This window comes from Corythoichthys intestinalis, chromosome 9 (genome assembly GCF_030265065.1).
Source record: "Corythoichthys intestinalis isolate RoL2023-P3 chromosome 9, ASM3026506v1, whole genome shotgun sequence".
Lineage (NCBI taxonomy): Eukaryota > Metazoa > Chordata > Actinopteri > Syngnathiformes > Syngnathidae > Corythoichthys > Corythoichthys intestinalis.
In genome coordinates, this window is record NC_080403.1 from 10,200,611 (window position 1) to 10,227,110 (window position 26,500).

At 39.2% G+C, this 26,500-nt stretch overlaps 2 protein-coding genes across 10 annotated transcripts in view; both read right to left on the reverse strand.

Moving 5' to 3' along the window:
• LOC130921786 (inter-alpha-trypsin inhibitor heavy chain H3-like) overlaps positions 1 to 4,061 on the reverse strand; it is a 38,845-nt gene extending 34,784 nt beyond the window's left edge. The window contains exons 1-2 of the mRNA XM_057846066.1: positions 3,944 to 4,061; positions 950 to 1,110 (exon numbers count right to left, since the gene is read on the reverse strand). Coding sequence (XP_057702049.1) covers positions 950 to 1,110; positions 3,944 to 4,024 — 242 coding nt within the window. The 5' untranslated portion in view covers positions 4,025 to 4,061. The remainder of the gene's footprint in view (positions 1 to 949; positions 1,111 to 3,943) is intronic.
• Positions 4,062 to 12,246: 8,185 nt separating this feature from the next.
• Positions 12,247 to 26,500, reverse strand: part of wnk2 (WNK lysine deficient protein kinase 2) — a 76,549-nt gene continuing 62,295 nt past the window's right edge. For 7 of the 9 annotated variants that reach the window (XM_057845601.1, XM_057845608.1, XM_057845607.1 and 4 more), the window contains 5 exons: positions 26,172 to 26,402; positions 25,934 to 26,032; positions 22,189 to 22,233; positions 18,607 to 18,923; positions 12,247 to 13,616 (listed from right to left, as the gene is read on the reverse strand). In XM_057845601.1, the coding sequence (XP_057701584.1) occupies positions 13,341 to 13,616; positions 18,607 to 18,923; positions 22,189 to 22,233; positions 25,934 to 26,032; positions 26,172 to 26,402 (968 nt within the window). In that variant the 3' untranslated portion in view covers positions 12,247 to 13,340. The remainder of the gene's footprint in view (positions 13,617 to 18,606; positions 18,924 to 22,188; positions 22,234 to 25,933; positions 26,033 to 26,171; positions 26,403 to 26,500) is intronic. The other 2 variants (XM_057845602.1, XM_057845603.1) reach the window with 2 other exon arrangements.

Sequence of the window (26,500 nt, forward strand, 5' to 3'; positions counted from 1 at the left end):
GAATCCGCAATGGAGGGGCTGCCATTGCCGTCAACACTCACAATTAATATCTCAATATCTATAAAACGATAGCAGCACAACAAACAAACAGCACAAACCAGCGCAAACGAAGCATAAACGATTGACATCATTTTAAGCCATTTCTTAATCAAAATGGAGGGCTGGTTGACCTCAGATTGACCTATAAAAGAATTGTAAAAATCTTCAAAAGGATAGTAGCACAAACAAAACTTTTTAAAGCACAAACGTAGCACAAAAAGATTGACATCATTTTTACATAAATTTGCGCCTGATGAGGGGCCAACTTCACAGGGGTTATACATATATATTCACTGGCCCCTTTATTAGGCATACCGCAAATTTCTAATTAGCCAATCGAATGGCATTAACACAAAGCATTTAGACATTCTGTGGTTGTTCAAATCAAGCATCAAAACGGGGAGGAAAGGTGATTTAAGTGACTTTGAACGTGGCATGGCTGTTGGTGGTCGACGGGCTGGTCTAAGTACTGTATATCATAAACTGCTGATCTACTGGGATTCTTACACCCAACCCGTCTCTAGGTTACACAGAGAATGGTCAGAAAAACAGATAACATCCAGTGAGCGGCAGTTCTTTGGGTGAAAATGCCGTGTTGATGCCAGAGATCAGATTAGAATGGTCAGACTTTTTCAAGGGGTGGCACCTGGTGTCATCTTCTGCTGCTGTAGTTCATCTTCCTCAAGGTTTGACTTGACTGTTCAGATATGCTCTTCTGCATAACTCTGTTGAAGGAGTTGTTATTTGAGTTAATGTTTCCTCTATATCAGCTCCAACCATTTTAGCCATTCTCCCATGACCACTGGCTTTAACAAAGCTTTTTCGCCCCCAGAACTGCTGCTCACAGCTGCCGCTCACATAACATACTGTACATATTAATATGCACATAATAGTTGATCACTGCACCCACATTCTGAATTTGGTGATGAAGGCATTCTTGGGAATTCGGACGTGGAATTCTATTTCTTTGGACTCGTCTTTACGATTGGCCACACGACTGTTGATGACGGTGGTAGCGTAACGGCTGGTCACTGTGGAGTTGATGTGAAAGCTGTAGATCTCCCAATCATCCTGAACAAATAGTTAGGGGAGGGGAGGCTCATTGGTTTGTCATCAGCTGAGCAAAGTGCAAATCCATATGAAAAAACAAGGTGGACATAAATTCTCAATGGTCTAAAGCAGGGGTGTTAAACTCATTATGGTTGACTGGCCATATTTATGGCTATTAAGTCTCATGTGGGCCGGGCTAGTTTATTTTTGGCAAAATAAGTCAACTCACTGGCTGCCATTGACGGAGCTCAACGTGTAATCCATTTGGACTGGGAGGGATGTCCAAATGGACATCCCATTTGGACTGGGAGGGATGTCCAAATGGATTGGTCGTCGAGTGCTGTCAATGGTACTGGAAGAGGAGCATTCACAGCCAGTACCTCCAGTATATGTGAATTGAACGTCTATCATTGTCTATGGCAGACAATGAGGTAATTTTGCATCACTTCCATGTAATTTTAAGATACGTACAGGTCACTTTCTGTAAATTTTGAATCATTTCCTGTTCATTTTTCAGGCATTTCCTGGCTTTTCATGTTAATTTGGGGGCATTTCCAGGTTACTTCCTGTTAATTTGGTGTCAATTCCTGTTGTTGTTGGGGCATTTTGGGGTCACATCCTTGTTAATTCATTGGCCACCATTGACGATGATGGACGTCCAATCCGTTTTGACCGGGAGGGGGTGAATGAACCGATGTACAGTCATGTGATAAAATTAGGACACCCTATGTTTTTTAACATATTTGGTCATATGGGCATTTAATATCAATTTTAACAATCTTGAGAAATTCAAGTAATAGAACTAAACAATCAACACTGGAAAAAAAACTTTTTTTATAACTTTCTGTAAAATGTAATTTTTAAATAAATGCAATTTCTGTTGAAGAATAAATTAGGACACCCCCACATTCAATCCTACTTAAAATGGCTAAAATCCCACAGAGGGGTATAACAGCAGATGCACATGATTAATACATCATTACCCAGTGTTTTGAAGAAGGGTTGCCTTATTTAAACCTCACATTTAGTTTGGTGTGACCCTGGCTGTTGAAGTGAGAGAAAACACCATGGTGAGATCAAAGGAGCTGTCTGATGCCTTCAGAACAAAGATTGTAGACACTTATGAGTCAGGTAAGGAATTTCAGAAGATCTTAAAAGAATATAAAATCAGCCATTCCACTATCTGGAAAATAGTCTACAAGTGGAGGACATTCAAAACAACTGCCAACATGCCCAGGTCTGGCCGTCCAAGCAAGTTCACCCCGAGAGCAGACCATAAGATGTTAAAAGAAGTCTCCAAAAAGCCTAAAATGTCATCACGGGACATACAGCAGGCTCCTGCTACTGTTGATGTGAAAGTGCATGCCTCTACTATCAGAAAGAGACTTCACATGTTTAACCTTCACGGGAGGTGTGTAAGGAGGAAACCTTTGCTCTCAAAGAAGAACATAAAGCCCAGACTGAAGTTTGCCAGAGTGAATGTAGACAAAGACCAGGACTTCTGGAATAATGTTCTTTGGACAGATGAATGTAAAATTGAATTATTCGGACACCAGAACAGAGGACATGTTTGGCGCAAGCCCAATACAGTTCTCCAGGAAAAGAATCTCATACCAACTGTGAAGCATGAGGGTGGAAGTGTCATGGTTTGGGGATGCTTTGCTGCAGCAGGATATGGTCAATTCACCATCATAGAATCCACCATGAATTCTATTGTGTCTCAGAGGGTGCTTGAGGAACATATGATATCATCAGTGAAAATAAAAGCTGAAGAAAAACTGGACCCTGCACCGTGACAATGACCCAAAACATACCAGTAAATCCACCAAGGCCTGGCTGAAAAGGAAGAAATGGAGAGTCCTGAAATGGCTGAGTCAAAGCCCAGATCTTAATCCCATTGAGATGCTGTGAAGTGACTTGAAACGGGCTGTACATGCAAGAAACCCCTCAAACATCTCACAGCTGGAAGTATTCTGCTTTGAGGAGTGGGGCAAACTTTCTTAAGACCGATGTCAAAGACTGGTAGAAGGCTACAAAAAGTGTCACACTGAAATTATTTCAGCCAAAGTAGGTAACACTAGCTATTAGGAGGTAGGGTGTCTTATTTTTTTTCTCAGTTAGAATATGCATTTTTGTTGATATATTTGGTTTAATGAGTAAAACAATGTTAATTTTTGTTGTTTGACTGCAATTAAATCACTTTCTTTTCCGGAGATAAAGAAAAACAAGATCAGACATTGATATGTAAACATTTCTAAATAAAGAACTGAATATTTGATGAGGTGTCCTAATTTTTCACACAACTGTAACTGCTGACACAAAAGTGAGCCAAGTGCAGGAGTGCATGTACTTGATGATGTAAATCTACAATTTTACGGCACCAGTGTAAAAAATAAATAGATAAAATAACGTGATTTTGTATGTACAGTTTGAATGAGCTACATCGTGCCTGCCAGGCAGAACAAACCCGCGGGCCAGATTTGACCTACTGGTGGGCCGTTTACAGCCCGAGAGCTGTACAGTTGACACCCCTGGTCTACAGGAATCACCCAGATTAAAGCATTGACTTCATTTTTATAGTAACCTCTGGTTAATTCTGGTGTATTTACATGAACATATTGAATAATATCTACTGTCCCTTTTAAATAAATACAATTAAATTGACTTCAAATTAACCATTCATTATATATCTATAATATGTATTACATTTAGCACAGATTCCCATCTGATATACACCAATGTTAAATTTATACAGTAATCCCGAATACTCAAGATCCTGATGCCAAGTACTGAAACCTCCCAAGAATGTGTTGTGGCCTTGCATTCGTACAGTATGTGTCATCAATCATCATACCTTGGTTTGAGTGGTACCAAAAGCCAGAAGCAGCCCAAAGATGCTGATATACAGCACAGTTCTCTTCATCGTGACGCTCATCAAAGTGAAGCCAGGACTCCTAAAGTGGCCTTTTAAACTCAAATAAAACCACAGGGCAGCATAGATGTGCAAATAATGTTTATCTAAAGGGCAAACTCCTCTTTCTCCATGGCTCTGTTTGAACAACCCACTGCCACGCTTGAGAGTCACAATGAGTCTTCACCATAGAAAATGTTAAAGCTAAATTTTAATCAGCACAAAAATTGTGTCTGTTTGCCAAATGAGGTGTATGTAATGCAGTCCTGCCAAAATGTTAATTAATTCCCCTTTTGGAAATTATTTATCTGTGTAAATGCAGACTCAGAGAGACACACAGATTCTGTACTGGATACCAATGACCTGTTGTCCAAGTACCGCTGCCGGGAAGCTTGCACAGAATCCGAGTGCATGAAAGATTATCATTTTATCGGAAATGCAGCTGTGTTGACAACAACAGGGTAACTGTCACTGTGGGCACTACATCCAAAGAAAGTATTTTATATATACGTAGATTGGTCATTCCAGAATTGGAGGATGTTTCAGCTTCAAAATGTTTGAATGATGAACCTTTACTTTTCTACCACATATTCATCTTTAATAGGTAATATACGACCACAGGCTTGATTAGCTTATCTTACAGATAATGGTAAAAAGTTACATGATTTATATGGCGTTTACAATACTTGGTATGGTCACCGTAATTGGGTTAACGGTAACAGTGTTGCAAACAGTACATACAAATATTTGCTTTCTCTCAGGAGTAGAAGCTAGCTAGCTAACTGTCATTGCCATCCAAGATGACAAATTTGTTTGGGTAAATAAGAGAAAAAGCTATTGTCATTACATGCATAACAGGGTTGCATGAGGTCTGGGCATTAATTTGCTTTTGTCATTCTTTTGGAAAAACTGATGACATAATGTGAGTCGCCATTCTTCTTTTACCATGCCTAAAAGGTTATGATAATAGCGTGTAATATTGCATGTACGTATGTGGCGGGGCATGCATTCCATGAATAATAATAACTACCGGTATATAACATATTATAGTTGATTAAAACAAATGTACCCTGCTTACAAGCGATAGCAACAAATACAAAAAAATAGAATTTAAAATTCAATTTAAACTGTTTTATTTGAAATTCAGAGAATCATTCGAGAGTCGGAGTCACTCATTAAAGGGAACCACAGACTTAAAGTGCGTATGACACCAAAAAACATGTTTACTTCATATTTGACGCGGTGTTTTATGCTCCTAAATGAAATTGACCGCTTGGATGTGTGTGGAAGCGATCATTTTATATATTCAATTTTTTTAACCCTTAGATGCATAAGTGGGTCAAAAATGACCCGGTGAGGTTGTTTTCTTGAAATATCTTCGGAATTAAAAATTGTTATCAATTCATATTCCAGGTATTCCTAAAAAACATGTTTTTGATATAATGCCATTCAAATTTTTGATGAGCATTTTAAATATTTGAAGAAATTGTCATTTTTGTATTACTACCCTAAGCTTCCACAAGTGGGTCAAAAATGACCCACATGCCTTTTCTATAGAATCCAATGGGAATCTTTCATTCTTATCAGCTTTGGCTGTCAGGAATAAATTTACCCTGGGCCACACAGATTAGGTATGTAAAAAGTGACATCCCTTAAGAAGATTATTTTACACAGCAAGAGCTGATACGTGTACTGTAAGTATTATGTCCATATAGTATTTTGTGTGTGTGTATTTCATCACTAGCTAGCTAACTAAGGCTAGGTTTATACCGTGGGTCCTAATGCACAATTCCGATTTTTTGTCATATCTGTTTTTTTGGCATACCCGTTCAGACTGCCTTTATCCATTGAGCCTGTTCAAGTATCACACATGCGCTCTAATTCTCAGTCCGAGACGCGCTGAGCAAACTGGCCCGCATGCGCAGGAGCATTGGAGCATAGAGAATTTTAATTGCTGCATGAATTCCAATATGGGAGACTTGACAGTTCCGACCGCAATCACATTCTGGAAAAATGTGGCCCAGATGGGATTTTAACCACATACGAAAGTGACCTGGATCGAATTTGAAAATTGTCCACTTTTAAGCAACTTTTCCCATTCAGTCGAGTTGGAAAAAACACGAAAAAATCGGATTTGTGCTAGATTTACAGCTGAAATGGTCCTACAGATGTTGGATGATGGAGAGGCAGTGACAGGGTTGGACTCAAGTGTCCGAAATTTCTGATGATGAGGACCTAAACTATTGTCCAGGTGGCAGTGGCAGTTGTCCACCTGGAAATCCAACTGAACAGGATCAATCTGACTCAGAAGATTCCACTTATGTGTCCTCTGAAGAAGAAAGTGTCCAAATCACGGCCAACATAATGAGTGGGTAGGGCTCTTACTAGAGAGAATTACCTCCCACCCAGGGCAGAACACAGAGCCACAATATCCTCAGAAATCGGTCAGTGCCTCCACAAGGGCTTAGCACCGCTGTCTCACCAAAAAGATGCATTGGAGCTCTACATCATTGATGATAAAATACATGGAAGGACCAAAATGGCATAAAAACACATTGGTTCTAATATGGGTCATTTTTGACCCACTTATGGAAGAGTGTCCAGTAACTTGTGCATCTAAGGGTTAATTCCGCGCCATGAAAATGAGTTACTTCCGGCTCCAGTTTCAGGTTTAGGACGAATGCGAATGTGACATCACCCGGGTCAGCATCTCACAATACAGCATTGCTTTATAACAGGGGTCCCTAAACTTTTTCCTGTGAGCGCCACATAACTTTTCCCTTCTCTGATGAGGGGCCGGGCCAGTTTGTAACAGAAAAAGTGTGACGATTGCAGGACTGCCTAAATGTAAAAATGTATTGTTTTTCAGAAAGCCACAATCAAATAACCCATTCTGGATTCTTCACGGAACAAAAGTAAATAAAATTTAAAAAATAGTAATAATATAATATAATATAATATAATATCATATAATATAATATAATATAATATAATATAATATAATATAATATAATATAATATAATTAGGGCTGTCAAAATTATCGCGTTAACGGGCGTTAATTAATTTTTTAAATTAATCACGTTAAAATATTTGACGCAATTAACGCACAAATGCCCCGCTCAGACATATTACAATGACAGCACAGTGAAACATGTACTTGTGTTTTTTTGGCTCCCTCTGCTGGCACTTGGGTGCAACTGATTTTATAGGCTTCAGCAACCATGAGCATTGTGTAAGTAATTATTGACATCAACAATAGCTACTAGTTTATTTTTTGATTGAAAAATTTTACAAATTTTATTAAAATGAAAACATTAAGAGGGGTTTTAAAATAAAATTTCTATAACTTGTACTAACAGTTATCTTTTAAGAACTACAAGTCTTTCTATCCATGGATCGCTTTAACAGAATTATAATAATGGTAATGCCATCTTGTTGATTTATTGTAATAATAAAGAAATACAGTACTTATGTACCGTATGATGAATGGATATATACATCTTGTGTCTTATCTTTCCATTCCAACAATAATTTACAGAAAAATATGGCATATTTTATAGATGGTTTGAATTGCGATTAATTGCGATTAATTACAATTCATTAATTTTTAAGCTGTAATTAACTCGATAAAAAATTTTAATCGTTTGACACCCCTAAAAATAACATTTGATAACAATAGAAGCTAAAAAGAGGATGGGTGCTGCAACAAGACAATGATCCAAAACACAGTAGTAAATCAACTTCAGAATGTTTCAGAAGAACAAAATACACGTTCTGGAGTGGCCAAGTCAAAGTCCAGACTTGAAGCCAATTGAGATGCTGTGACATGACCTAAAGACAGTGAATTATGCCAGACATCCCAGGAATCTGACTTAACTACAGTAGTTTTGCAGAGAAGAATGGTCAAAGATTAGTCCTCATCGATGGGCCAGACTGTTCTGCAGCTACAAGAAGCGTCTGGTTGAAGTTATTGCTGCCAAAGGGGGGGCCACAAAATATTAAATGTGATGGTTCACTTATTTTTTTTCACCCTTCTGTCATTGTTTGCATACTATCCTCATCAAAATATGAAAACCTATAAATTTTTGGATGGTTTTAGTTAAAGCAAACAATGTTTTTTTTTTTTTTCATCTGTGTGATTTTGACAAAGATCAGATCACATTTGATGGTGATTTTATGCTGCGATGTGAGAAATTCCAAAAGGTTCAGATACTTTTTCATACCACTGTAGTGTGTTGGGCAGAAAATGATACAAATAGTCAGCAATCAAACTAAGTTTAATACATTTATTAATTCGTCTTCCTGTCTTTCACTGTATATCCCAATAATATGTACAATGTACGACAGCCCTGGTTGCTAACCATTGTTATAATTACATTGGAATATGTTTGATCACACAATAGCTTACCTTAAAGATCTGCTGATAAAAACTGAGTTCTCGACAGCATACACTCCCCCTTGTTGTCATTGAGACGCACTTGCCACAAGTACACCACCAGTTTTGCCCAACTCTTGTCTCCTCCTTTCTTTTTGCCTTTGCTGCTCAACTTGTGAACGACTGACAGTGCTGTCCTGCTCATCACTTTTCCGCTCCGGTTCAAATTGAAAGGACAGAATTGACATGTTTATGTAGCTAAAGGGTGACACTGTGGAAGACCGGCAGCGCCACCCAGTGACGTCACCACCCAGAATGCAGTGCGTCATCAACAACAATGGCTGCCGGCTAGTTAAACTAATTTTACAAATTTATCAAAATGAAAACATTAAGAGGGGTTTTAATATGTTGTTATACCTCATAGTAACATTTATCTTTTAAGAACTACTTGTCTTTCTACCCGAGGTACCTTTTAAGAAAGACAAGTTTGGTTGTGTGCAAATGATATGTTACAGTATTAGTTTAATTTCTCCTATAGGTGTTCAAATGCATTTGAGTATCATTGGGCCCCTTGAGTGGACCGTCTGACGGGGGGGCAGTTGAATATTTTCCCCGGCCCCAACACTTTTGCTGCCCCCTCAAGACGATCGTCCCATTCGGGTGGTGGGGGATTGTCACTGAAATGCACGCCGAGAATTATACACTCTGTATACTGTAGCTCCATGCATCATCGTACGTGAATTTGAGATCCTATCCTCACCCACCTGTGTCCCGTTTATGCCTGAAAACCAGGCTCCATAGAGGCCCGGGCCTGGGCGCAGCCAGTGATCTCTAAGATTTATCAGTTTAAATGGTTATGGTAATGGTAATGTAGGCTTGCCAGTTGCCACCCGTCCCTTGAAATACGGAATCGTTCCGTAATTGGGAATTAAAAGTTGCGTTCTGTATTGAACCAATACGGAACGCAGTTTATTCCGTATTTCACAATTGTCCCATGGGGCGACCCCGCGCGATCCGTGGCTCCGGTGGCGGGGAGTGGCGGGCACCCAGCCCATGCACGTCTGTCACACACAAACACACACCTCCTGCGCTCATGAGTGACCACTGAGCCAACAATAATGAACAAAAAGGGCAGGAGATATTAAAGAAAGCAAGATAGTTATCTGCCTGCCCACTGCTGTCTGCCCTGCGCTCCACTTGTTCGTTGCCTAGTTACCTCGCTCGCTTTGTTCAGCGCATCGCCCCACACGTTTTCAAAACAAAAATGTCTTCTTCAACAACAGAAGCTCAGGACAACCCACCTCGTCCTCTCAGGGGAAACGTCTCCAAAAAATAGAGTGGAGTGGGAAGAGGGGAACCCGTGACTGATGATGATTATAAAGCGAACTGCAAGGCAGGCAGGAAAGTTTTTGCAGCATCGCACGGAGGTGTAAAACAGCATGCTGCAGGGGACCTCAACAAACGGAATATAAGATCCCAGAAGAGCCTTCGTCACAATTCTTTGTACCTGAAACATCCCCTGAGCTTGATTTGGTATGTTATTATGCGCTTGTATATGGATAACATATAGGCTATATTTATATTTACCTTCATACATCTTGCATTGATAGGAGCATAGTTAGGCTATTTCAGTTGCTACTATGGTTATTTTCAGGAATGTTGATTTTTTTTTTTTTTTTGAAACATGCAATTATTATCAATCAATATGGAATGAATTTATGTGCCCATAAAGAATATTATTTTGTTACGCTAACTAATGCTCCTCATTTGGAATTATTCCTAATAGATTAACAACAAATAAACACTGAATAAATAGTCCTACTGCGGATATATACTATCTATTGATTGATTGATAGTGAATTCGACATCAACCCACTCCCACCCTCTAAATTACTGCAGCTGAGGTGACACAGGTATAACACAAAGTAAAACGTAGCCAGCCAGAGCTACAATAGTGCTGACTGTGGACACAGACTCAATCAGAACACTGGATCACGTGACCGGATTCAGTGCCGACAACACAAATGTTAATTACGATACACACAACTCATTTTCAATAACCTGCAGAAAAAAACAAAACAGTCTGCTGCAAGGAAACTGCCATGCCCACATATGGCACAGTACAGTTTTCTCATCTAAAAATAGATTCATTTCGATGCATTTTAGGAGTTTTGGGGATGCACCTTTTTTTCGCCCGTAAGGCTTTGGGCGCGAGGGGGGCGTCCCTAATTTCTATTTCTGAAAGGTGGCAACCTCATGGTAATGGTAATGGTAATGCTAATGATAATGGTTATGGGTATGGGTATGGCATGGCATGGTATGGTAAATACAGTATTGTGTACGGTACTGTTTTATTTCACTTCATTGTGCTCAATGCATTTGTCACCTCTAAGGGGATGTAGCAGGCCAAAGCATTCATACACTGCAAGCATGAATAATGACATTTAGGACTTACACACGGCGACAGAAAATGTTTTACTGAGACAGAGGAACTTAAATATAGTATGTTGGAAATATGTGTACAGCTAAAATACAAACCCCAATGCCAAAGAATGTGAGATGTTGCCGAAAACAAATCAAAACACAATTTGAAGTACAGTATTGTAAATCATGTTCAACCTAAATTCCATTAAATATGTTACATACAGAAGATATTTAACGTGAAAACCTGTGTTTTCTGCTAATATTCTTTCGTGTTGAATTTTATGCATACGCTTACACAGAAAAAGCATCAAATGACTAGGAAAATTGAGGAACACCCATAAAAACACCTGTTTGGGGTATTCATTTTTACTGTACCAATATTTGGAAAAATTAATAAAAGTCCTGCATGTAAACTTTAATCAGGTTACAGTTCTCATATGTTGATTATGGGATACTGTAAATTCACAATTTTGAATTTTGGCCAAGGTTGGTGAATATTTCTAGTAGAACCCTCTGAATAATCCCATACTCAAAACTATGAATTTTTAGTGTACCAATATTTAGAAAATGAATTAAAAGTTCCACATGTATACTTTGATCAAGTTACAGTTTTCATTTTTGTGGTACTGTAAATCCACAATTTTGAATAAGTTCTGAACAGGCATGGTGAATATGTGAAGTTGACCTCTCTGCCTACTCCCAGACTCAGAACTATGTGTTTTTACTGTAGCATTATGTGGAAATTTTGAATTAAATGTCCTAAATGTGGATTTCTGTCTGGTTACAGGTTACATTTTTGTGGTACTGTAAATCCACAATTCTGAATGTGTTCTGGACAAGATTAATGAATGTTAGTAATGGACCTCTCTGTGTTGTTGGCTGGATGGTTCCCATGAAGCGGGCCAGTCTTTCAATGACTCCTTGGCCACTATACAAAATAAATAAATAAAAATAAATTTAAAAAAATAAACGTATCAATTTGAACACCAGATACAGTAGCTTGTCCTTGAGGTGTATTCATTTAAATGTAGGTTTTTAGATATGTTTTACACATGCTCCATACTTCAATGAAAATTTGATTTGTAAGATTTTGAAATTATATAAAACAAAGCGGCATGGAAAATGAATGAATGAATGAATGAATTTGATACCGAAACTGGCCTTCTACTTAGCCCTTGACTAGTATTCATTTTTCAAAGAGCTTTCCATATCTGGAATTTTTCTGAGACTGTGTACTAGTCAGGCATTGTTTAAACAATGTTTTGGGTGTGAGGGGGAAAAATTAAAATAGTAAAAGGGTTAGGGAAGGCACAATATTTGGGAGAGCACTTGGAATTACATACAGTGCCTATCATAATGATAAAATAAACACTGTAGCTTCTAATTCACTTCGACAAAAGTAATGATGAAATGTAAAAATGACAGAATAAACAGGCTCATCAGTAATTCACATTCTTAGTGTACTTTATGCCATTGCCATATCATCACTCAACCAACCATACAGAAACTCTTTAAAAAACCCTAAAGGCAACCACATGTAAAGCTACAGATTATTAGAGGTAACGGACATTTAAGGTTCTGCTCACATTTGGACCCCGGCCTCCATTCCATTGAGAATCCCGTGTCAGTCTCTTTGCAAATATCTTGAGTTTTTTCCAACCAATTTTTGAATGTCAGAGAAGGAGTTAAACAAGTTATTAGGGAAAAACAATGCAGGATAGATTAAAGCACATACAGTACTGTCGTTATACCTTACTCAATATTATTGTTTTGTTGTTTTCTTTACAATCTGATATGTTATGACCTGCTTGACATTTGAATTAGCATTTGAATGAATATATAATTTCCTGTCCATTTTGATCATTCTAATCACATAATTTAAGGATCCATTGAGAAAACTCATGGCTTTTCAGACCTAAATGCTCATCTTCAGAAATTACAATACAAGGCACACTCACAGGTGGTTTTCACGTGAAGGTAAAGTTCATTCCAATGTCTCATGGATTATATTCCAAACGCTTGTGCTGGAAGCATTTCATTGATGTGGGGGGATAAACTTCACCTTGGACTGGTTGAACAGATCCTTGCTCTTCTGGTCCTTAAATCTTCACAGTGGTGGCTGATGATGTTGACTGCTCGGGGGTTGTATTGAGATACATACAGTAGCTGCAGCAACAATCTAAGGATCATATGCTGCTAACTGTACAATCTATATACAGACTAACAAGTAGTCCTATATTACACTTGGTAGCTAGTCTGTCGGTTGACATGACTGTAAATCTCAGTATTGAATATAACAATACTAAAGTCATACATTTACATACACAGAATGAAATAAATTAGCATCTTGAAACCAACTTCAAAATCTGCCATTACACTGCAATCAATGATAATGGGATATAACCATGAGGTATGCAAATGAGAGACCAGAGAATGCTTGCTGGTTAATTACACTATATACACTGTGCACATGTCATGGAGAAGAACTACAATGACATCTCTTTTTGGTACAAGACTTGGAAGACACAGGACTACTCAGATTAAAGAGTTCTTGCTTTGGGGTCCGGCGCTTGATATGATGCACTTGGGACGGAAGCATCCTGCGTTAAGGGAGTACCAGGAAAGGCAAACATTTTGGAAGGATAGGCAAGAGGCACCTTAAGCGATTCGTGAAGAGAAAGAGGGGAGGAAGAGAAAAGGTGACAAATGGTGCCGGGTTCTGTGGAGGACTTGTTGATTATCGCCATGCCGGTGCTGTCAGGCCGTGATGTAGGAAGGTGGCCGGTTTCGAAACGCGGGGTCATCCACGATGACACCTTGAGGGTTTGATAATAGATTAGATATATTGACTTTTATAGGGTATTCAGTTCAACCTTCTAATCCTAGATAAACACGACACCTCGAAAGTGAATAACTTATTAGGCCATGCTGGCTGATCTACAATTGGTTTGGATGTTTTTTTTTAAGAAGGGGGGTGGGGGTCAAACTGTTGTGATCATAAAACATGTATCAATTGCAAGGGGCAATGTTGAGCTGCCAAAAGGTTAAGTTGGTTCTGAGTCAGAATGTTTAGATGTGAGCTGGTAGTCCTCAGTTGTCTTAAAGTAGACTATACCAAATCTTCATTTCAATTCAAGTCTTTAACAGATGTGGGTCTAACTTTTTGATGAAATTTTATTCATCAACTGTTATCTGTTTGGTTGCCTCTTTTGATGCCGACCTGGGAGTAATCCAGGGTTTAGTCCAGGGGTGGGCAAACCGGTCCTCGAGGGCCGCAGTGGGTCCTAGTCTTTGTTCCAACTGACCCAGCACAGATAGTTTAACCAGTGCGGTTTCAGCAGAAATGAGAAGCACCTGACTGCAATTGACTGATTGCACTTGTAAAACAGCAGATTGGTGAAAACGTGTCCTCTTAATGCAGCGGTCTCAAACCGACTCCACAAAGGGCCGCAGTGGGTCCTGGTTTTTGTTCCAACAGATCCAGCACAAACAGTTCAACCAATGAGGTTTCTACTAACATAAGCAGCACCTGATTGCAATCAACTGATTACACTTGTAAGAAACCAGATTGGTGAAAAGGTATTTGTCTCGTTTGGTTGGAATGAAATCCAGTACCCCCTGCGGCCCTTTGAGGACCGGTTTGAGACCACTGTCTTAATGGGTTGCAACAAAATCCCGCACCCACTGCGGCCCTTTGTGGAATTGTTTGCCCACCCCTGGTTTAGTGTCTTGCCCTAGGACACTAAGGCTACGTTCATACTGTAGGTCTTAATTTTTCTAATAGAAATAAAAAATATTGGTATATATTGGCATATAGGTCGTTGGTTTGCTGTTGGCAATATGTGTTAAACTTGCAGGGGTCCCCAAACTTTTTCCAGTGAGGGCCACATAACTTTTCCCTTCCCTGATAAGTGGCCGGGGTCAGTTTCTAACAGAAAAAGTGTGACGATCGCAGGAGTGCCTAAATGTAAAAAAATTATTGTTTTTCAGAAAGCCACAATCAAATAACCCTTTCTGGATATTTCACGGAACAAAAGTAAATAAAATAAAAATAATAATATGATATAATAATAATTAATAACAATAACACTATTAATCAAATAGATAATAACCCTCTCTGAGTTCTTCACAGAAAAAGGCCAGAAAATAAATAACACTATTGAGAAAAAAAAATTCAAAATGCTCTCTGGTATTGTTCAGGGGGCCGGACCAAATGTCGGGGTGGGCCATGTTCGGCCCGCGGACCGTAGTTTGGGGACCCCTGTTAAAGCGTATTATTTACCAGTATGCATGCCTTTTAGTTAGGGCCTGAGCACTAAGCGTGCGAAGGCCCTATTGTTTTGCAAAGGATAATTTTTTTTTTTTTCCAGGGCAAATGAAAACGGCCAATTTGGAGGCCTGAACATGCACGAAAAGTCAGAAAAATTTGCACATACGTGCGGAAAATTATAAATTTCTTTAATTTTGCAACGTTGCAAAAAAATGTAACAAAATGGCTCAGTGGCGCCGCCTTGAAATTTTAAAATTGGCCTATAACATTAGGGTCTGTCAGCGTAGAGTGATGAAATTTGGGGAGTCTATACCTTGTCCAAAACCGCTCCAAAAAAGCATTGGCACCCATATTCCAAACCCAACAGGAAATCGGTTATTTTGGATCGAATATGAAATTTTTATCGATTTACAGGGTGCACATTTGAGACCTTTTCGCCGAGGAAGTTAGTTGGATCATCTTCAAAATTGGTGAGACTGGTCAGGAGACATATGAGATCTTAAGTTTTTAAAATGGTGCGTTTTCATTCACGGGTCTGACCTGGGCGTGCTGCCAAAGTCGGCCATTTTTTCGGCAAAATGACAAATTCAGTAAATGACTAATAGTTCCTTGACACAACATTCAATCATTTTCATATCTGGCGTGTATGTGCGGTATCCCACCCTTAACACGAGTGCATTGAAATATTACCCATTAGGCCAAGCGCCCCCTAGTGAGAACAGGAAATGCCTTTTTTTACGAGACAGGTTCCTCCTCCAAGGGAAAAAAATCTGTTGACCTCAAACCTGCATCAGGGGAGCCTTAAGACCTGTGATCAGGTGCCTGATGAAAAATATTGAGGTTTCGTTGAAGCGGAGGGGTCCAAACAGGAAAGTGAAAATGACCGTCAACAATTTGTCTCGCAAAAAACTTTTGAACAATCATAACTCAGCAGATATACAACATATCTGCGCCAATCTTCCCGTGCTTGTTGAGAGTCATACCCTGAAGGGTTTTGTAAGGGTCATTTGCATCAACTCTACAGTGCCAACTAGTGGCGACAGAAAGGCGTTTTAAAACAGGCCTTTCCTATTGAGTTTTTTCAACGTAGAGCAATGAAATTTGGGGAGTCCATACCTTATGCAAAACTGTTCCAAAAAGTCTCTTGCACCCATTTTCCAAATCCAACAGAAAATCAGGTATTTTGGATCGAATGTGAAATTTTTATCCATTTGTAGTATAGTTTACATTTGGAGGCCTGAACATGCACGAAAACTCACCAAATTTTGCACATACATGCGGCTTTGCGTGGATTTTGATAATCTTGCGACGTTACAAAAAAATGTAACAACATTTTTTTCTTTAATTTTTCAAAACGGCGTTTCCTATTAGGTTTTTTTAACGTAGAGCAATTAAATTTGAGGAGTCGATACCTTGTGCAAAACTGCTCCAAAAAGTCTCTTGAACCCATATTCCAAACCCAACAGGAAATCGGGTATTTTGAATCGAATGTGAAATTTTTATCAATTAACAGGGTGCACATTTGAGACCTTGTCACAGAGGGAGTTAGTTGGATCATTTTCAAAATTGGTGAGACTATTCAGGAGACATAGGAGAGCTACAATTTTCAAAATGGTGCTTTTTCATTCATGGGTCTGACCTGGGCATGGTGCCAAAGTCGGCCATTTTTTCAGCAAAATGACAAATTCAGTAAAAGACTAATAGCTCCTTGACACAACGTTCAATCTTTTTCATATCTGGCATGCATGTGCTGGATTCCACCCTTAACATGAGTGCATTGAAACATTGCCCATTAGGCCTAGCGCCCCCCAGTGGGAACAGGAAATGCCTTTTTTTTTTTAACTAAACAGGCTCCTCCTCCAAGGAAAAAAATATATTCACCTGAAACCTGCATCAGGGGAGCCATAAGACATGTGTTCAGGTGCCTGATGAAAAATACTGAGGTTTGGTTGAAGCAGAAGAGTCCAACAGGAGAAGTGAAAATGACTGAAGCCATTTCGTCTCACCACAAGTTTTGAACGGTCATAACTTCTACAACATATCTGCGCCAAACATCTCGTGCTTGTTGAGTCATACTCTGAAGGGTCCTGTAGGGGTCATTTGCATCAACCCTACAGCGCCAACTAATGGCAATAGAAAGTCACTCATTTTTCTAATATATGTCCAGGTCTTTTCAGGTTGATCATTGTAGTTTCAAGACCTTTTGAAATACTTATTTTACGGCCCATGTCTCTGTCTGTTGCCGTGACGACCCTTTATTCGCTCCTTTTTTGTAGTACTCTCTCCAATAGGGGTTTTTATCTCTTAGGTGTGTGAATGTAAAGAGGCGACTTTCGAGCATGTTAGCTTCTAATGAGATGATTAGAGAGGACGATCTGCCATCACCCTGACCTGCACACTGTCCGAGTTGCGTGACGTCCGAGTTGCGCTAGATTGCGAGGGCCCGTTCAGTCCTGCTTGCAGGCCTACTTTTTATGGTGCTTTCACGCTCAAGTGGGGGCGCCCTTGCGCTTCCTCACGCGAAGAAGAAGAAATGCCACATCCAAGCGAGTGAGCGAGTTAGTGAGAGAGGGAAGCACTGCAACGATCCTACGTTCTTTCTTAATGTTTGTAAAATATCTACAAAGGCAACGCCTGTATGTATCATCTTTTGTGGTGTCGTTGTGTGTTTCCATTCGCGATCGGACACTTAAATCCAGTTGTGTAGTGGTTTGAACGATGTGCTAATGCTAGTGAACGAATGCTAATCGTGTTGTTATCACTGAATTAGCAGCAATCATCGCTGATTTACGTTGATGCAAACCTGTTTGTTATTAGGGAAGAAATTAATTTGTTTCATTTCTATTTTTAGTTTCACTCTTCAAGTGATGGTTGAATAAAGTCAGCAAATTATACTAACATCTTCTGTATTGTCATTTCGGAGTTTAGCTAGCTGTATAGCTGTCTCGGTGAGGACAGTGCAGTCTATTCCCTCCCGATGCAGTTATCTCCGCCTTGCAATGACTGCAAGTCGTTTTGTTGTAATTTTTCCTCGTGAAGTAAAGACACACTTTCGAGCGTTTGAACCTACGTGCTGTCATTGTTATGTTTACGGCTGCAATGCTCGTGCTAAACCATCGTAACCTTTCATTTTCACCCTCTTTCCTGGTGAAGTGTAGCCAAACTTTGGAGCGGGTAGTGCTTTGCGCCATGCTAGTTTGATGCGTCTGGACAACATGACAGTCACAACGCAATATGCGTCTTCAGGACTCGTTAAAGGGATTGTTAAGGCTTTTTCATTGTGATGTCGAGGCCTCGAAACACTGGGAACCGGTTCGGAATTGGAATCGGATTTCGATTCCCATCCCTAGGTATGAACGTATCATAAGTTTACAACAGTGGGGAATGGAAAGCCAGCATATGGACAACTGACCCTTCAGTCACTGGACAACCTGCTCTACCAAATGTGCCACTACTTTTTCCCAATATCCTTTCTTTGCCCTGCACACTGTTTGTTATACTTAACATACTGTACATGTGATACAGTGAAAACTCACCTCGGAAGTACTTGCAACCTGACCGGGGGTGACCATCTGACCCAGATGCCGCTGCCTCCCGATGTGCAGGGAGTTTGTACGCGGCCTCTGAGTGACAATAAGAACTTCCTGCGTCCAGTCATCCATTAGTCTTTGGAGATCTTCAGGCAGGTTGATTTCACTGGCACTGATGGAAGAACAGGCGTAGGTGCCTGTCTTGTTATTGCTGTTATTGGCTTGAGCTTGGGCCAGTCCCATCACTGGCTGTTGAGGAGGTGGTGTGGCAACGGTGTGAGGTTGGTGCGATGGATTAACAACCCCTAACCCAGCACCGGCTCCTTGCATTAGTCAAAAAAACACACAGCAAAATTCTGTTACGATGGTGACTACAGTAATGCACGGCAGTGATTCCCAACGAGGGTGCTACAGTATGCCATATACAGCCTGCACACACATTTTTGATTGTGAAGCATCCAGAGCCGACACCAGTATATAACACTTTTTGTACTGTTCATTTTGCATTTTCAATTGTGGTCAAATACTTGGGGCGAATTTATGTGATTGTGTTTGTTTTTAGCGAATGCTAACTCATTCATGTTAATTGTTCGTGTGGATTGTTATTGCTGTTTCAGCAGCTAGTTCTACACGCAAATTTGAATTGCTGTTATTTGAAGATGAAACTTATTTAATTTCATTTTTATTTTAATTTCATTTTGCAAGAGTTGATGAGTCATGAGCAGCTGAATAAAGTCAGTAAACCACGCGGACGCCTGACATCATCATTTCGGAGCTTGGCTCTCTGTCTAGCTAGGACTTAGCTCCAACAACTTGGCGAGGACATTACAATGACGTACAATACGTGTTTTTGGGTAGTTATTTTGAGATTTAAGGGTACTTATAGGATTTATTCCGACTTACGTGGATATTCAGGTTACGTGGCCAGCGTAGGAGCGGAACTTGCTCGTAACCCGGGACTACCTGTACAGTAATCAATGGAACCCCCCCCCCCCCCACGAAAATCTAAAATCCGTATAGTATAGTACAGGTGGAGCTTATTTACTTTTTTTTTTTTTTTTTTTTTTAACATTTTCTTTTGGGGTGTGTTCAGTGTATATATTCAGATTTAACAGCATTGGAAAGAGATACACATAAGTACATACTGTAAGTAGGGATGGGAATTGATACGATTTTTACAATTCCGATTCCATTACCAACATTGCTTAACGATTCGATTCTTTATCAATTCTCTTATCAATTCTAATTTGGGGGAAAAAGAAGAACAAACATTTTGATTGGCATCGTGTTTAATCAGAAGTCACAACCTTAAAAACTCACAACGAGGTCAAAAGAAGCTCAAAGCCTCAATGTTAACTGTGGTATTATGTAACTGTGGCAAATACACAAGAATGTGTAACATTTTTCGAATACAAATTTAAAATCCTCCTTTTTAAAAGGACATTTGAGCTAATAGCACTCAAAAATAATAATAATAAAAAAAGATAAATACTGTCAAATACAACAGAAAAGTGCATAGTGCAAATGTGCAAAATGAACAATTCTTTTGCAGAAAAATAACCATGTCTGCTTTTTCAGAAAGGATACGTGATCTTTCTGGAATTATGGTGTCTCTAGCAGTGGAAAACACAGAAGTTATGTGATGTAATTCGTGCTGGTTGGAATTTATACGAGTATTGTTAGATAAACTCCCAAACGATTCCATGGAATTGAAACACACGGATCCGGTTCTCTATAGGAACCGGTTCACGATTCCCATCCCTATACATAAGACATGTTTTTATTCCCACTTTTTTCCCCGAAGTATAATTATATACAGTACCCATTGAGCGTTGTCAATGGCAGCCAGTGAGTTGACTTATTTGGCCAAAAAAACCTTATATGTATATCAGAGGTTGCGCTAGACTTTTTCGTTGTCTGTCATTTTGACTGACAGGGTCATAAAAATCCGGTCATAATCTATTTTTACCCGTCACTTAAATTTTTAAAATGATGATAATGACATTGTGGTGACCCTTTGTTTGGCATAATTCACCTTCCGTACTTGTGTGTCCATTTGGCTGAGCGCGTTACCGGCTACGACAGTCACGTGACAGAGACACTTAAGAGCTGCGCGCGGTCCACTCACTATCCACTCGCTCTCGCTAAATGATTGGCCGAAGAGTCGAAATGCTCTCCCGTGAAATGCCTGGTTAAAAATGTTCCCGTTGTTACTTCTTGCGTTCGCTTATAAGTGCCCATTTAAAAAGGAAAAGCGATAGATGATACTACACACAGAGCGTATTATTAACAAATGTTAAAGCTGTATAATCGTATAGCGAGAATAAGGAACGTCACTGACAAGCGCAGGCCCCCGCGAGATGATAGTGAGGGGTCTAGGATAGTGCGCCTACAGCTAACAAGACTCTTAACATTGCATGCCGCTTCAACATATTCAATAGTATTTAGTTTTCATTCATTTTAAATTAATATTCTGTCCGAACAAGCTTAACAGAGAATCCACACCGTGCCATCACACATCAAGCAGATGAATATGTAACTTTTTCTCCGCAGTGACAAAAACAGCTGACTGTGGCCCCAGTAGTTAGGTAGCCTACCATATGTAGCATATGGAACAATGAAATTAACAGTTCACCTGCTGTGGCCTGAACGTAGTCTCACACTTTCCTCCTGGTGCGCATGGACTTGAATTGCGTGCCCGCCTGTGCAGTCCCTGTTTTTTCACCTCTCTTATCAACACCATCGTCGTTTTGGGGCTTTTTGAAGAAACTTCAGACACTCAGTTGCCTTGACATTTTTCAGAGTAAGGCCAACGACGTCATGCATCAAGAGAGACAATAGCTAATTAATATGCTCACTCGCCACCCTGTGGTCTGGGGTGTGAATTGCAACCGGTCAAAATGACGGATGGACTTCAGTTTTTTCCGTCACCGTTTTAAAAAATCGGTCAACGACGGAAAATATTCGGTTAACGCGACCCCTGATGTATATGTATATTTTAATACATGTTTTTAAGCACTGCAAATGTAACTTATGCTATAAATGAGATACATTTTAAAGAAAACAATGATTTGTACATTAATACATACATATAGCTTAACATTTTTTAAGAAAACATTGTATTTATTTATTTAATTGAAAGATATTCATGATGGACTGAGGGCATTTGAAGTTTGAAGTGTGAAGCGAGGGATCAGTGTAGTTATTATTGTTAGCCATCTATGTAGAGCTGCCTAAACTGATGTCCACAGTAAAATTGGTTGACTATTTTTATAATGACAATAAAGGATTCTATTCTATTCTATTCTATTCTATTCTATTCTATTCTATTCTATTCTATTCTATTCTATTCTACATATCTTGCTAAGCGGAACAATAAAATGTATCGGCAGAGGGAACACTAAGCCTGGTGCAATTATACAACAGTAAATCAAACGATAAAGTGATGCAAAACTGTTATTATTTTAGGGTTCATACTCTTTGTTTGTAGGTGTGCATTAAAGGTGCTTTTCATTAATTAAGGTTGGGAAACACTGATGTACACAAAATGATCTTGAAGTCATTTACATACATAAATCAATTACGTACTGTTGCCTCGCTCTTTGCCAAGACACAATCGCTTCAGTGTTGACCCTATGAAACAAAACAGATTGTAAAAAACTTGTTTGGGAATCCTATTAGAGAAGTGCATGTGACAACAAGATGAATTAACACAGCTGCTGAGCCATTACGTAAAAGAACAAAAGGAATGAAGTCAGAAGCACAAGAAGTCAGCCTCCTTAAAAAAGCTCAACAACAAAGTGCAGTGTGAGAAGCAGAAAGGAAGGAAAACAGATTTATGAATATTTAAAAAAAATATATATTGATGTGCATGCTTAATATGCCAATGCAATGTGGCAGACTCAGACATACAGTATATAGATAATGTACACTCACTGAACCACCTACACAATATAATGAGATGCAAAACAACAGCTCACCAAGATTTTGCATTCAAAAAGATAACAGATAATGCAGTTATGACCAGTGGCGAACTAAAGTGTAATTCATGTCTAGGGATTATTGGAAGATAATAGCACTAGGCATCTCCAACAATTTCTTGTATTTCATAGTTTAATATTACAGTACATTGTTGCAGTTGTAGCATAGGCATAATTTATGGGGGGGGGGGGGGGGGGGGGTTTGCAACCCACTCAATATTCCAAAAAAAGCCACCACAATCTTCTCAATATAATAACATAGTTATTTAAAATGATTGTTAGGTATTATAAACACGATCATTTTGCAATAGCAATCAAAAATAGTGGCATTGTTCTGACATTCGAAATGGTATAATGAGGGGATCAGCGCAACCAACAATTTTAAATTGTTAGTTTGGGAAAAGAATGAAAACTACTCCTAAACAGGAGGTAGGATACTGCTAGAGCACAGGTTCCAACACTCACAAGTCATATGTTGAATGAACGACAACTTTTTGCTGTGCAGTGTCTTAGTTTAATGCAAACTGGCCAGTCAGCTGGATTACTCAATACATTATTTTTGCCGGCCCCACACTACGTACACATTGCCGATTTCAATAACGGGTGGGAATGCAGAATACACGATTATCTTTGCCGATTATCCGAACAGAGAACAGTAAATTTTAATCAATAGTATTTCTACTCTTACTTAGATACTGGGGTCGAGTGCTACGTCCACCCATCTCAGTCAAAAGGTTTATGTTTGCAGTATTAAATATATTTATATAACTAAGATATTTAAAGATTTTTTGCACACAGGGTCTGTCCTCAGACCTTCTTCATGTGGAAATCTCAAGCCCCCAAATGTTCAACGCAAAGTTACACCCTTGAGTTGTAGTAGGGCTTTGCGTGAAGAAAACTATTTGTTATTATGTTGCATGCCTTACAACTCTAACGAAAGCAATTCAAAAATTGAAATATCATCTTCAGTAAACAGTTAATACTACAGTATGCAGAACAACTGCGGATTCAGCTGATTTTGCGGATTAATTCGTCTATCACGCCAGCCCAGTGTGCTGCAGGCTTCTGTTGCTGCACCAGGGAGAGGTGTGTGTGTGAGCCTTTTTGGGTTTCAAAAAGATCATGTTCACCGCAGAGAATGGCCAAAACAAGTCCGACAACTGTGGGACCATTGGACCGATGAAGAAGTGAGTAAGCTACGTGTTTTATATTATGACAAATACTGGGATCATGGCACATGCGTTAATAAGGAGGTGGCTTGCATTTTGTGGGTGACAATGCTCGCTGTCCACCGAAAAGGCCACTCGGCCAATGACCAGCGGCTTATCGCACACCAGGGGGCTGCAGCAGCGAACGGCAAGCCAAAACTTACTTGCCGCCGGGGGCTGGCCGATCAGTGAAGGCTGTCACCCTCGCCGCCGAGTGTGACATGAGTTGGGTTAGTTTAGTGTGATTTTTTGTTTTTGAAAGGCAGCTCGGTTCTGATTAGCATGTAGCCTAGCTCTTAAGCTTCCTTTTGTTTACACTCGTTCCTTCGTCTCCGGGTCGCCGGCAGGTAAATAACAAGAGCCACACTAACTCCGGTGGCATAAAATACCGTTTGGGAGGTTTAAGCAGTTGGCAGTTTTGATCATTATGCGGTAATTTAATCCTGTCGTACTGAATAAATGTATTTTGATTATTTCATATTCCATTTAGCACAAGACTATTACTTGCCATGACCGTAAAAATTTATTTAGCCATCGGGGAAAAATATTTAGAGCCAAAGAATATCCTGTAAAAATATTGGAGTAGAGAAAAAAATGATGACATTTTACAATATGCTCTAGTCATCAGCCCCCAGTTTGTTGTCGTTCTGAATCTTCCTGCTCCTCCAAATACGACTCAAACATATATGGCTGTATGCCACAGGCTTCCTCTTGATCGACAATATAACTTGAAAGATCCACACCTGAACCAGAATCGCTGAAAAACGTCCTTCTCCATTGGGCTGAATTCTGAAATCATTACTCCGCCGACAACATCACCCATATGGAGACGCTTGAGAACGATAATGACAGGCGTGGCTAAATGGCAGATTAAAAGACTATTTTCTCGTCATCTGCGCTTTGCCAAATTGTTGTATATAGTCGAATAGTCTCAAAACATGATTTCCCTTCCAATAATAATGCTATTTAAGATTTTTTATGGTGTCACAGGCACTTTAAATGCAATTCATGCAGTAAACCTTGTAAGATGAGCACAGTAGCTTTTAATGTTGTGGCTAGTTAGCGTTTAAACCAGTGTGGATTTGGGAGTGTCCACTGAGAGATCATGCATGCAAATAATATATTTTGTTTATCCAAATCTTACATATTGCACTTCAAAGGTACCATCTTTATTACTTAATACTGTTAAGGCACATGTAAAATATAAATATCTTTACATATGCCACATGTCTATGATCATTACTTTACTATAGGGCTTCATCTATCGATTATTTAAGTTATCGATTAATCTATCAATTAGTTTGAATAATCGAGTAATCAGATTAGGAACATTTCATGCGTTGCAGAATACATTTTAGGAGATTTAAAACCAAGGGTTTCACAAGAGCTATAAATTCATTTTAAAACAAATTGAAATATCTGAGCTTAGCCTCAAACAGTATCAAAAAAAGTAATAATAATAACTAAATGAGGATCGAAGTACTACAAAAGAACAGCTGACTAACTTGCATAGCAAAAGTTTAAATACTAACTTAAATACTAAAAAAAATTTTTTTTTTTTACACTGCTCTTAAGAAATAGTTCAAATACATATACCCACAAAAAAATCTGAATATACTTCTAAACTAAATTACGAATAAATAAATAAACATATTAGCTCAAACAAAAACTTACAACCTTATGTTGGTCTTAACAGGAAGCAGCTGGATCCAGCCATGTTGGATGAGTTATGTTATAGTCACTGTTGCCACTAGAAGGCACTGTATCCTCGCAATTCAATAAAACTAAATGCAAACACTTTCAAAACAAACCATTACAACGCCACTCTAATTAAACAAATCCTCGAAGCAGCAAAATTTGATTTGAAGCTTTTGTCTAATCGAATAAGTCAAGCTAATCGATTAATCGTTGCAGCAGTACTTCTTAATTTCCAATCACAATTTGTCGAAACAGTAGTTATTTGAATAAACAGGAAGGAAAAAGTAAAAACGGAAGCAAAATAATATATATTTAAAAAAAAAAAAGTGAAATGAAAAGCTGAAGAAATTAAAACCATTGATGAGCATAGCAGTAGAGAAAAAGACTATTAGTATACTGTATGTATATAAATAAATGAAGCAGAGCAGCAAGGGAAGAGATACAAACAGATAGACAAAGGCACAGGCCCACTGAGAAATCTAGCTCTGGGCTTGCTACTGGATTTATAAGTCACTCTCTCGGATGGTTGAGGGTAATTAGCCCAGCCTGTATTGGAATACAATCAAAGAGGGGAGAACAGTAAGAAGAACACATGTTAAAATACTATAGACTAAATGCCGCAAGAGTCCGTTATTATGTGGGTTCAAGGGAAAAAAATGAATTGTGCGGGTTTGGTGGCGCTCACCTAGAGTTGGAGGAGCTTGTGTGCTCGTGCCATCTCCGGCAAATAGTCCAGCGTAAATGTTATCAGAGGACAAGGAGCCCTTGAGAGAGCAGGGCTGTTGAGTTTGCACGGGTTCCGAGGTGGAGGTGGGAATATGGCCGGGACCAAACGGTTCCCTGCCCTGAGTGGTGACCGACGCCCTGGCTGGAGATCCGTTTAAACTCACAGTTGTCTCACCTGCTCCTGGGACAGCTAACATTAACACATGCATCAGAGTGGTATCCTTCTTACTTTGTACAAAACAATAATAATTAGTCATTACGTCACACAAATATAGTATTAAATGACTC